At 40.6% G+C, this 13,836-nt stretch overlaps 1 protein-coding gene across 10 annotated transcripts in view; it reads left to right on the top strand.

Annotated features, from left to right (window-relative positions):
* Plcb4 (phospholipase C beta 4) overlaps positions 1-13,012 on the top strand; it is a 353,082-nt gene extending 340,070 nt beyond the window's left edge. For 6 of the 10 annotated variants that reach the window (XM_029473927.1, XM_029473924.1, XM_029473925.1 and 3 more), the window contains 5 exons: positions 956-1,057; positions 5,659-5,716; positions 6,143-6,229; positions 9,366-9,402; positions 11,390-13,012. In XM_029473927.1, the coding sequence (XP_029329787.1) occupies positions 956-1,057; positions 5,659-5,716; positions 6,143-6,229; positions 9,366-9,402; positions 11,390-11,478 (373 nt within the window). In that variant the 3' untranslated portion in view covers positions 11,479-13,012. The remainder of the gene's footprint in view (positions 1-955; positions 1,058-5,658; positions 5,717-6,142; positions 6,230-9,365; positions 9,403-11,389) is intronic. The other 4 variants (XM_029473932.1, XM_029473929.1, XM_029473933.1 and 1 more) reach the window with 1 other exon arrangement.
* Positions 13,013-13,836: the final 824 nt, after the last annotated feature.

Below are 13,836 nucleotides of genomic sequence, written 5' to 3' on the forward strand. Positions count from 1 at the left end.
CGAATGCTTGTCATTCATACAGTGGGCATTCATAAGTGTTCTTGCTTGAAGGAAAGGAAGGAAGGGTAAGGGGGCAGATCAATCACTTTACAAAGAAATCATGGGAAACTCTGAGAGCAGTTGCTTTGTGTCCAGCGTTTCTCTCACTGTCCTGCTGATGAGATGTAAGGTGGCTGGCTAAAGCTTCATTTTAGCATTACCCATCTCTCTTGATGTAGAGTAAACCACTGGACTTAGGTAACCAGCCTCCTCGCCTGTACATTGCAGGCAAAGACATAAAGGGATGACTATAAGTTAAGATTATTTGTAATTGCATCATTTGAATATTCCAAACTATGTGCCTTTATTGTCTACAAGAGTGAATCAAAGATAGACATGTCCATTATACATACCTGTGCACTTACACAATCATTAGTCACCTGAAATACATAGAGGTCTACTTCCTGTACTTACTTGAAACTACATAGCTCCTCTCATGTCTATGGGTTGTTGGTCAGCAGGAAGGTCACTTGTGAAGGTTATAGCATCCTGTCGCTCCCATCTTGTCACTGCTGGGTCCCAGACAGTGCATGGTGAAGCTGGACATCTGTGCTTTTTTGTTGGTTGGTTTTGTTTTTGAGCAAATACAGCATCCAATCACCGACCATGATGATCCACTAGATGGCACTACCTTCCTCAGCCATCTCCATTCACCTGGGCCTGTCAATTGTGTAAAGAATGTGAACCTAGTCCTACGTTTATGTATTGTATTGAGGTTTTTATCTTTCATGATATAAATCATAAAGGCACCCTTTAGGAGTGTGGCACAAAGGGCCATACATTTGCATTGCTGTACCCTCTTAGCAAATATCAGAACTCCATCTGATCGCTCATTGACCTTCAACGGTAGTCTCTCTGGATTCTAACTCTCCTCTGTATGCCTCTACATTTATTTATTTTTATTTCTATTTCATAGGGAAAGCAAGGAGATGAGAGCCCATCAGGCTAAGATTTCTATGGAAAATAGCAAGGCCATCAGTCAAGATAAATCTATCAAGAATAAGGCAGAACGGGAAAGGTAAGTGTGAGGGTGCTCACTGGGACTGTCTAGTTTACTGGGAACCAGTGTCAGCAACATTTGGTTATGTGAACTCGGCATAGATCTGAGATATTAATACTGTGGTGTTCGAAGAGTCCTGTTAGTACAGTTTCTATGGAAGTCAATTATTACTGCAATAGTAGAGTAGTTTCTGATGTTTTCCTGATAACTGTCACTGGTAAAATGTATTCACGTTCACACAACATATGTACAAACCTGACAATAATTGATATAATTCTTTAGCATTCCTCCTCCCATCGGTCTGTAATCTTCTCTCCTGCTCCGGTGTCAGCTCATCCCGGGTGAGATGGGTCTGAATATCAGGAAGGTTCCTCCCACCTTGATTTGCTGCCTTTGTCAATAGGAACTATCTGTAAAGTTTCCACATAGATTTTTTTTCTGGTTTGTTCTCAGTTAAGTGTGCTTTCTAGAAGAAGAAACTGAGGCAGGAATCCAGGGAAGACAAGATGGGGTGGAACCAGACCTGCTGTGGTAAGGCTATGGTTCTTGTTGCAGTTGAGCTTTACCACAGCTGGTGAAAGGAACCTGAGGCAGAGCAGCAGCCATGCTGCTGACAAGGGGGCGTTGCCAGTGACCACAGATAATAGTCACCCATCATGATCCATCTCTAAGGACCCAAAGCCATCTATTCTACAAATAGAAGACCAGGCAGAGCTGAGGGGAACAATGGCTATCTGGGCTCCTGCTCACAAAGAGATGGTATCTAGTGACGTCCAGGCCCACTGAAAGACTGGTTTCTGCTCTACAAAACACAGAATTCAGATTAGCTCTGGGGACCAAAGAGTAAAGTGAGTTTAGAATGTCAGACTCATGCATCACTCCATGAAGCATGGGCTGCTAGAAGACTCTGCAGCCCAAAGATGGTATCTTCTGCGCTTCAGCTCCAGCTTCCTGGCCTTCTGGGATGCTCAGTGGATACTGACGTTTTAGGCAGGACTGCCTCAGTTGTATTTATTCTTTGCAGTTCTTAAATGATGCTAGGTAATAATAAATCAAGATATGGCAAAATATAAAGCATCCAACTAGTTAATACATCTTTTATGGTAAAGTTTTATAAAATGCCTTTTAAACATAATAGTTCCACCCCTCAATGGGAAGTACCATTCCACAGTAATCTATTTTTTATTATATGTATTTATTTACTTTATGTGAGTGTGTTGTATTTGTGATGTGGGGGAGGGGAGAACATACAGGAGCTGCCACAACCACACAGGGTGCTCATATTAGGTCAGATGACAGCTTGCAGGAGTTGGTGCTCTCCTGTGGGACCCAGGGATCAAACTCAGGTTGTCAGGTTGGTTTGAAGTTCCTTTATCCCTTGAGCCATCTCACTAGTTCTCCACAGTGATTTTGACCTGGAGACAAATTGCTTTTTTATTTTTACTGTTTGGCCAAGATATTTCTCACTCATTGTGGAGTGCCATCTGTGCCTCCCAGTAAGAAGGTTCAGGGAGGACATTAGTCATCTGTTCAAGCAATTATTTGTAGACTGGTATTGTAGCATCTCTCTGGTGCTTGTTCACTTTTCAAAAGTGCCAATTTCTGGACATTTTCCCAGATAAGGAACTTCATTTAAGAGTCTTATATACATGGAAATACATCTTCTACCTGAAAATCTCAAATATCCAAAACAAAATCTCAAATATCCAAAACAATAAATACAAATTATTTTTGTTTGATTTTTTTTTAGACTGTGGTGTTAAATTTGAACTCCTTTAGCCTGTACAAAGTGAGATATAAAACTCAGCATGAAGACCAGACTGCTAAGTAGTCATTTATTGTGTTTTATCAAATGTGTTACAGAGTGGACTAGGTTCAGCTGAGTACAAACTTTCCTTTTCCTTTTTTTTTTTTTTTACATGCAATGCCTCACTACATTTTTAAGGCTACCCTGGAACTCATTAAGATCCTCCTGTCTCAGAATATTGAGCTCTGGGATGAGGGGACCGGCCACAAGTCTCAGCTTTCAAATCACCCTAAACTTTAAAGTACCACTAATATCATTAGCTAGGCTTTTGAAGTAGCCAGGTGTTGGGGATGCATGCCTTTAATGCCAGAATTCACGAGGCAAAGTCAGGAGGATCTCTGGGTTTGAGACCAGCCTGGTCTACAGCGTGAGTTCCAACACAGCCAGGGCTACACACAAAAAATATTATATGTATTGACTGAAATTTTGTATTCATCATTACATGGTTCTAAAGCATCAACAAATTGCTGTTTCTATAATAATAACAACAACAACAACAACAACAACCTCTCTGCCAAAAAGCCACTTACCTATACAGTAGCATATTATATATAGTGTGGCTTTGGCTTTATCACACTGCTGAGGACTAAGGCTAAAGACTTATTATAGGACTTAGCAAGACCAATAGAAACTAAAAAACTATTCTTTTAAACAGAAATTATATAGTATTTATATATAAAATTAAAATGCAGACACTGTTTATCATGGACAGAAACTATAGCGACTTTTACATGAAAATCATGGGTATTTCTTAAAAGATGTGAAAATTAATGATCTGAACACTCAAGGAATGGAGAAACCAAAGTGAACATCAAGATCCCAGGTCAAAATAAATAACAGAATGCACAAAGTGCTAAAGTAGGAGGAAAAAAAAGCAAGAGAAAGCATGCAGAAAAGTAATAGCTTATCTAAAAATGAAAACAAAAAACAAACAGACAAACAAACAAAAAAAAACCCCTAATGACTCACTCAGTAGATTGTCAGCAAGAATGATCAAGAAGAGAAAAGAAACATGAATTAATAATATTTGGGATGAAAAGTGAAAATAAACAGAGGCAAATCACTTTCAAAGCAGCTTTAATGCTAATGGTAAATCTGAAACTATGCATAGAATGGAGAATTGCTTCGAAAAATACACACTTCCCCGTGGACAGCCCCGCATCCATGTGAATGCAGTCAACACTAATTGGATTTAGGGGCTATTAATGGTGATAATAAGAACAAAAGAAGACATGAACGTGGAGGGCAGGCCTTGGGGGAAGCTGGAGGAAGGCAGTAGGAAATTTAGAATGTATACTTGTATAAATTTCAAAGAAGAAAAAGAAAACACTAGTCTAAAAGAGAAAAGGAAAACTGCACATGCCGTGAGCACAAACGGAGAAGCCTAAGCAGCCACCATTACTGCAGGAGTTCACCCAGTTCTCTGTTGTGTAGTCATGAAAAACCCCCCGCACTAACCTAGGGGCGGAAGCCGTGGGGTGAAGATGAAGCCATAGGACGAAGATGAAGTTGTCTATAGCCTACCAGCAAGCAAGTCTTGAAGCTTGAGTTTCTGAAGGAAATATACCCAAAATATCCTAAGTCCTGAAAACACACAAAATGATTTTTGTGTGCCGGCAGTAACAGTGCTTTGTGGGATCCCATTAGAAATGCTGATGCCCAGGCCCTCTCAGCCCCACTGAGTCAGACTCTTAGGTTTGGAGCACAGCAGTCTGTCTGTGACACAGGAAATTTTGAGAACACTTAGATGTGTTTCATGTGGATACATCCATTTTGGTTAAAAATATTAAGATATAGCTAAGGAAGCCTCAGTCAGCCTTGGGACTTCCTCCAAGGAGAGGAAGAAGGGAAAATAGAATGTGAAGGAGTGCAGAGGAAGTTTAAGTTTTATGTATAAAATTCTGTCTTTAAAAATAGGAGAGCCGGGACTGGACAGATGGCTCTGTGGTTAAGGGTGCTTACTGTTCTTGCAGAGAACCTCAGTTTGCTTCCCAGCGCCCACTTGGCAGGTCACAACTGCCTGTCACTGTTGGAGACAGTATTTAATCCCAGCCCCCACGGTTGCTATTTAAGTTCCTGGATGAAAGACACACACACAGCTTTATATTTACAATAAGCCTGCAACAACACAAGAGCTGGGCAGACATCTACCCTCCATACTGTTAGGATCTACTTTCCTATCAATAACCCTGCGTACTATGTTTCATCTGGGCTGCTCTTAACTCCAATTGGCCAACGCACAAGCCCAGGTTCTCTTGACTCCTAACCCATGCTGGCTTCTCCTTCCTCCTCCCGCACTCCTCTTCTTCCCCTTCTGGTTCTCCTCAGACCCCAAGCCCTGGGAAACCTAAACCCCACCTATGTCTCTTCTACCCAGCTATTGACATCTTTATTTACCAATCAGAAGTGACTTGGTCACAGGAGCTACATACAGACTTCAGGACTTGGGGGCCAGCACTTAGCAGTACAAAATCTCAATCTATAACTCCAGTACCAGAGGCTTCAACACCTTCTGTCCTCTTAGGGCTCCAGCACATGCGTGGTGGAAATAAACCCACACAGGTAAACACACATTCACAGGAACGAGAAATTATAAAGAAACATAAGTATTGGTTAATCTGAGTGATGTGACAAGGTGGTTTTATATTTTCCTATCTATTTTGTGTGTTTGAAAAAATGATACAATAAAAATGAAAGAGAAAGGACACAACCGTCTTCGCCGGGAATCGAGAGAAGACAGTTTGTGGTCGGTGAAAGTGAGGCAGTTCCACAGACTGGTGGACTGACTGTTCTTTGTCTCCATTGCTTTTAGGCGAGTTAGGGAGTTGAACAGCAGCAACACTAAGAAGTTCCTAGAAGAAAGAAAGAGAGTGAGTATCCCATGTTTTTCTCGACACTCCTCTTTGGAAAATGTAACTTGTGCTTGCATCTCAGCCTTGCAAGCTCATTTACCTAATTTCATTTTTTTCCTGTACATTAAGTATTCCAGCTTTGCCCCTCCCTGAAAGCCAAAGCGATCTCTTACTAAAATCATTATGGAAATTAACTGACATGGCTTTGTGGAGGTGACAGTGCCACCTTCTAGTCATGCATAAGTGCTCAGCCATTTTCTAAGACTTGGGAAGGAAAGATCTGCCCAATATACACTACGAGTTTAAACCCTTAACAGTTTCCAGGCTCTTTTGTTCATTCCTTTTTGAAAAGTGTGATCACCCCCGGTTAAATTATAAACCCAGTAAGCTATCCACCATTTATAATTTTAAGACAACATGACATTGATCACATTTTCTTTCCAGCTGGCAATGAAGCAGTCAAAAGAAATGGATCAGTTGAAAAAAGTCCAGCTGGAGCACCTAGAGTTCCTAGAGAAACAGAACGAGCAGGTATTTCACCCCATGTAAATAACAGACATAGGCAGCCCATCAGCTTCAGGGGTGCAGTGCCATGGCTCATGAGAACCCTGTGGTCAGGAAATACAGTGGAAGGTAGAGAGACTTCTGGATCTTACTGGACTTCCTCCTCTTCATCCAAAAAGAAGAGAAGTGCCTTTTGTGGAGGGGGAGAGGCCAGAGGCTCTGGGGGATTAAGAGTGTAAAGTTGTCCTTTGAGTCTATGACAGGATGGGTTCTAAGTGTGATGGCCCTAAGCAAGCAAGTTACGAACCACTTCTTCATTTCTGTGTGTAGCTCTACAGCTTATAGGCTGTGCGTGTTAGTGTATTAAAAGTAAAAGAGAAGAACCGTCTATTTTCAGCGCCAATCTAAAATGTGAACTTGTAAATTCTTCCCAGGGCTTTATGGTGGGATCTAAATTCATGCCCCCCACAACTCAACAACCCAGGGAAGAGTGTTCAGCATCTTCTCGGGGTTTGTTTCTTAAAACAAAACAAAACAAAACAAAACCACTCAATAGAGAAGAACAGTGGTACACAGCAGTAGTTATCCAAACTCCACTTAGTCAGTTTAGACACCTGGACAAGTCTGTTTCCACGAAGCATGGCAAGTGTAGTATACCAGGCTCCATCCCATGTGATCCACTGCCCAGCGGCCTTCCTTTGGCCCTCTAGCTTCCCAGGCTGGAACTCCTAGCAAGGCACACATTTTTTCTGTCTCACTTGGTCCCATTTCGATCTTGGTTCAGGCATTGGACTTGGATGTTCATCTTCACATTTTAGAAACTGTATAGAAGCCGGGCGTGGTGGCACACGCCTTTAATCCCAGCACTCGGGAGGCAGAGGCAGGCGGATTTCCGAGTTCGAGGCCAGCCTGGTCTACAAAGTGAGTTCCAGGACAGCCAGGGCTACACAGAGAAACCCTGTCTCGAAAAACNAAAAAAAAAAAAAAAAAAAAGAAACTGTATAGAGCTTTTGAAGAAATAATCATACTGCATTTTTCTTTTACATGTCTTCCCTTCTAGAAAGCAATCCTACCTACGTTTTCTTCAGAGTTAATAACTCATCCTGAAGAGTACTTCAGAAGGAGTTACACTTTGAAAGGTCCTTAAGAGAGGAACACAAATCCACAAAGTCACTTTTTGTGTTGTAGCTTAGGTAACAAACCTAGCTTCTTGTTCCAAGTCCTCGCTCTCGCTCTCACTCTCTGTTGGACAGAACCCAGTCCTCTTGTGGGCATGAATTAAGTTCAGCTACTCAGTTCTAGTCATAACTACTGCCCTGGTCCTCAAGAGAGACAGTTCACATGTTTGGTCCTAGCAGTCCAGTTCATTTGACCAACTCATAAATACATCTGGTACACACCATGCGACTTATGCTTTCTTTCCTGAAAGCACTTCTCAGTATGTGTCCCCAAGGTGACATGAGACTATAAGAAAGGGTTGAGCCACTATGATCTCCAAAGCTTCCGAACTCACTGGGGGATGGGGGGAGGTGTTTAAAGAAAACAGAGGATGAGCATCTCTGAGAGGCTTTCGAATCTTCTTTCAAAGAAGGGCCTGATGAAAGGCAAGGCACACTTAGGGTTTAACTATCTAAATTAAGAAACTATTTAGAAATTACTGTGTTGCTTAGCAACAAGTTTGACTAAAGAATGTAAATGTGCTAAAAATTACTCATCACTACATAGCTAGAGAATACAGTTTTCAGGTGTTGCTACTTTTAAAGCATAATAAAGAAATCACTATGTGCATTATACTAATACATGGGTCCCTTGAACTATGGAAGACTACTTGCATTAAAATCCTGGGTTATTGGGAGTTGTATTGATTGGACCATGTTGGAAAGATCCAGGTTTTTTTGTTCTTAAAACTCATATATTACCTATTAATATGTCATAAGTACATCTACCACCCACAAACGTGAGATTTTGAGTCACAGAAACTTAAGAAAGCTCCGAATGTGAAAAATATCCAGATGTAAAAATGTAATGATACTCAAGGAAAAGTCATTCCAATAGAAATGTTCTGCAAATGTAGAGTTGGGGATGGAATTTCTACATTCAGCTTTAATTTGAAAATATAATATCTCTTGTTGCATAACCAATTAAACACCCGGTTTGGGTAGTGTATTTTTTTTTAACATGCAGGTCAGGAAGCCCTGAGTCCTCAGTCCCTCTGTCTGTTATAATCCTCTCCTGTGCACAGGGCAGAGACACAGGGAATCCCCGGGCTTCCTCATAAACACAAAGGCTGAAGCCATGTAACAGAACTCCATTCAAAGCCAAGTACACATTCCTTTAACAAAACAGGTCACCGTATTCACACAATCCCAGACTTGTAAAGCAATCTTCCAACCCTTTGTTAAGCCCCAGGTTTCTTCCTTGTGTGTAAACCAAAGATGCTTTAATCTACACATCCATATTATATCGCCTTTTATGGTTTCTTACTTTTTCCATTGTAGTCTTTCTAGCCATGCCCTGTCAACCCCAAAATAAAGCCCGGTGGATCTATGTAACTAACGAGACCACATTCAAAGGCATTGGGCAAAACAGCTAAAGTGCTCACACTGTTTGGTCTTGATTCTGGATCCTGTCCTTTGTAAAGCACTCTCTAGCCTGGCTTCTTTTATCAGCCAGTTGTTCACTTAGTTTCCCAAGGGTCAGGACATATCTGTACACATATTGTAATCTTGTGACTTAGTTTTTCTCATAGTCCTCCAACCACCCAGTGTTTCATCTGTCTTGACATGTACCATTTCAGACATTTAATGATTCCATCCCTGTCACATTTAAGTCTTAAAAATTAATATCTGTCATCAACCCTATCATTCAATAGAGTGAGGGAAAGGGCTCAGCAAAGCTAAGGCTCCCTACCCACTCACTGGAGAGTGACACACGTTGTGCTAATAGGCATTGGTTGTTTGTTTTGTTATTCCTTTTTTCCTTTGTTGAGCTCAGCTTGGGGAAAGTTGTTGCCGATGGGTGTGTACATGTTTTACTCTTAGCTTTTTTTTTCTTTTCTGAATATAGTTTTGCATTCATTTCTCAAAATCACTTCGGTATTCATTTATTTTCTTTGTTTTCTATATATGACTCAATTTTGACATTACTATTTTTGTACAAACAGCTTTTGAAATCCTGTCATGCAGTGTCCCAAACACAAGGTAGGACTGAAATTTTGATGATAAGCAAGACCTTGCTTTCCTTCCTGGCTATGTCAGTATTCTTGGTTTGATTTCCATTTATGACTCCCATCTGGTCATAGCTAACTGATATCTTAAGGGTTTAGACTTAAAACCCTGGCTATTTCATGCTTGAATTCCTCATACTACTTAATCTGAAATGCTGTCACATTTGCTTGTGGGAGTGTTTTATCCAGCATTTCCAATTACAAATCCAAGAATTGGGTTGTTACCATGAAGACAACCCAGACTGAGAACATTATTTTTATATAATGTCTGTTGGTCCTTTTCGATGATGTAATGTTGTGGTCCATGTGCAGAAATGTTATAATACAATGGCTTTTGCCATGTTCTCTGTTAAGTCTGGTCTGCCTGTGGCTAGTCACCCCTTATAGGGTTACTATCTAATTGACTCTTGGAAACAGAATGTTTTTGAGAAAGATGTCTGTTGTAATAGCCAAACATCTGCTAAGTGATCCCAGGCAATAAAAATGGATGGCCACACTACTTGTGTTACAACTTAGCTCTCAGGGCCATCTTTGAATGGCATTTCATTATGCATTTTATATTATGTTCAATAGAATCCTTAAATGCAAAGGGGCCAAAATGTAGGGAATCTTTTATTACTGTTTACTGAACACCAAGTCATTTAATTTCCAGTGCTGAAAATGTGTCACTGTCATCTCTCACGGATACTGTTTGTGTCATTATTTCATGTTTGTATATTTTCTCCATTTCTTCATTTTCTTGTGAGTATTACTGTATGTCAGGCATTGAAAATTATATGGGTAGAGGGACTCATTAGCCCCAAATTTACATGGATCTAAAATTCTTTAGTGATGCTATATCTACCCTCACTAAAATGAAAACGAAAGCCATAATGTTGAAATAATAATAATAACAGCACTGCATTATCTGTGACATAAATTGATTTTTGTTCTGGGACTTCATTTGGGAGATTTAGGTACTTCTAGTATGATCTAGAATTGGCCAGCCCCTTCCTCTGACCTTCCATTTAGCTGGAACATCAAAGCAAACATGAACCGTAATATCATGGCACTTCAGAATTTTCCTTTCAAAATATATCTCTATTGATTTGTCATTTTCCATTCTTACCTGTCCTTTGTTTCAGTGGTATATCACTGAAAAAAGGAGGAGGGTTTCTTACCCTGCCAAACATTGCAAGCTTGTGGGTTGGGCATCTAGGCTTTGGTTGGAAAGTAAGTAAAAGTTGAAATGAATCACTTGATTGATTTCCCCATGTCCACCCCTAGAACCTGCTTCTATAGCCCCTCTCAAATAAGCTTGTTGCTTTAGTGACTGTCTTAATTCATGATTTTAAATTCACCCCAGCTTATATCCTGCCAATCTGTAAAAACTAAATTACTTCAGAGAAGCAGGAGGCCAGAGTTTGAATAGTAACATTTCTAGCATCCTGCCTGCTCCTGTAATGTTCTGTTTGTAGGACTCTAGCCAAAGCTGTGTAACACACATGCTCTTACCTTGCCTAGCCCCATCGATAGACTCTGAAGTAATTACTTTTAATTAAACTTCAGGCTGCTTGAAAAATTAGTTGTATGAAAGCAATGCTATCCTGAAAGTGATAGAATTATCCAAACAAAGTCACATAACACTAAATTAAACAGTTTGATTTGACATCATCTAAGTATCTGGCTCAAGTTCTTTTCATGTGGTTTTTCCCAGAAATTTGTAGGCCAGATTTTCCCAGATTTTTGAGTACCATGAAAGTTTCTTGCAAGATCCTGTTGAAATAAAGATTCAGATCCTGTGGCTTTTAAGCAAACTCCAAGATTCTGCATTTCTGAAAATAATCCCTAGAACTTCTGAGGCTGCCGGTCCGCTTGCCATTTATGTAATAAGGATGGGTTTAGCAGGAAGAGAGGATAGGGCCAGTGGGAATCTTCAGAAGGGAATTTCCATGTGTAAGGCTGTGTTTCTGGTGTTGTAGGCGAAGGAGATGCAGCAGATGGTGAAATTGGAAGCCGAGATGGACCGCAGACCAGCAACAGTAGTATGAAACTCCAGAGTGCAAACTGAAGCTGGAAGACCATGCAACAGCAGAAGATCATGCCCAGCTTCCGAACACAGACTCCACAGACAAAAGCTGTTTTCTTTGTGTTTCTTTTATGTATAGACACGGTGTTACCTGAAACCACATGGACTGGGGATGACCAAACACTCTTATATTTAACAATTTGAGTATTGAATTTCTTTGGCCAACCAAAAGTAGCTATGTACACACACACACACACACACAGAGAGAGAGAGAGAGAGAGAGAGAGAGAGAGAGAGAGAGAGAGAGAGAGAGAGAAATCCCCTATTCCTGACAGGCAGAGTTGAATCATGATATATGGCTTAAACATGTTTGCTATGAGACGGCATCACAAGCCAGTGGGCTTGGTGATAACAACTCTGCTTTGTGGTGCATTCGGCCATGTTTGAGCTGCTGCTGCTGCAAAACAAAACAAAACAAAACAAAATTAGTGCATTAGTAACTTAATCGTAAGCGCATGCTCTAGAAGAAACAACTCTGTCTACAGTTCATTAGCAGAAGTGGCGGTCTGCTATACAAATCACTTTGCAGAATTTTCTACACCTAAGTTACCTCATCAGTAAGTGCCATGTCTTTACCATGCCATAAGATGCTAACCTTCCTGTAAATGTTGCAGAAATCGTTAGGACAATAGAGACACAAAACGGTGTATCTGTGCCAAGCTCATCAATGCTCCCAGGGGGACTCGGCAGGCTCGTTTCAGAAAGTTTACAGCTGACCCTGCCTTGTAGGAATTGCTTCTGCCGATTCCACATATTGCAATTCACTATACACTATAAGGATCGTCAAGTGGTTATTGGCAAATGTTTGTAAATGTGACCATGTACAAAGTATTTATACTCCTTAATTCTCACGGTTATAGCGCAAAATCATCTAAACATTACCATCGACAAGACTAGTAAACAGGAATCCTAGACGTAATGTTTTGCATGATGCACAAGCACCAATTATGACTAACCCACTCAGATACAGTTAACCTAACACCAAATAAATACTGGTTAAGTAAATGTATGGCACAGAATATTATTTGACTACCAAGACTTTTAGCATAATGAAAAAGTCTATATATATGTGTATATGAATTATGTGGGCATTCTTGATACTTCAAGTTCTAGTTTGAAAAATACATAACTAATTTAATTTTACACAAAAATATTTATGCAGATTTTCAGACTTTCATATCAGGAAATAACCTTTTTATGTCTGTTAAATATCCAAACAATTTGCTACCGTGTTAATCTGCATGGTCTTCTCGCCTGCTGTAGTTGCCTTGCAGGTGTCTCATAAAGTGGACCGATGGGATGGAGCCATGCTGCCCAAACTCAGAGGAGCATGCAGGGATCCGGTAGCCTAGCAAGAGTCAGATTCCTGATTTTAGAATACAAAATGCCAACTTAATTGTTGTATATGGTTGTACGAATAGACTCTGTGTGTTCCTCTGAAGAGGGCAGAGAAGATTATGATACCATGAAGGCTAAAATTCAATGTACAACTTCTCTAATAAAAAATGAAAACACATGTAACATCTACCAGAGTACTTGCTTCCACAATGCTTTCTAGAAAACCTTTGCCTCTTCATGTATGTTCTCTTCATTATTTTCAAAGAGGGGCTTTATTTCCCATCCCCGTTGTGGTCCCCCCCCCCTAACTGACACAGAACACACAGATTCTACATACAGAAGTCATGAGCTTTTTTCCCCTCATAGTTATGAGTTGAATAGCTCATAATAGCTCTGTACCCTGTCAAATTCCTGGCTTTCTTCTTTGTAAAACAGTAGAATCAAGACTGCATATATTCAGCACCAACATCCCATTTGACAAAAGGCCCTCACATTGGGACTGCCAGTTTTCAAAATACAATTGTTAGCTTCTCTTCCTCAAAGCCAGTGCTCCTTCCAAGAGCCTCAGGCTGCTGTCATTCTCTCATCTGCCCTGAAGCTACCACTCACCACTTGTCCTTGCTTTTCAGAAGGCTCCTAGTTTCCCATTTTTCTGGTCATGTGATCTCTGGGTCTCCCTTCTTCTATACCATGGTGAATAGTTATAGTTTGCAGTTTTAGATTCTGAAACAGTTTTAATTTATCCCAGATTACTTTTTTCCTTTTTTATTGGATATTTTCTTTATTTACATTTCAAATGTTAGCCCCTTTCCCAGTTTCCCTGCCTCCCAGAAACCCCCTATCCTATCCTCCCTCCCCCTGCTTCTATGAGAGTGTTCCTCCACCCACCCACCCACTCCCACCTCCCCACGCTCAATCGCTCGATTCCCCTACACTGGGGCATCTATTGAGCCTTCATAGGACCAAGGACCTCTCCTCTGACTGATGCCTGGCAAGGCCATC

Source organism: Mus caroli, chromosome 2 (genome assembly GCF_900094665.2).
Source record: "Mus caroli chromosome 2, CAROLI_EIJ_v1.1, whole genome shotgun sequence".
NCBI lineage: Eukaryota > Metazoa > Chordata > Mammalia > Rodentia > Muridae > Mus > Mus caroli.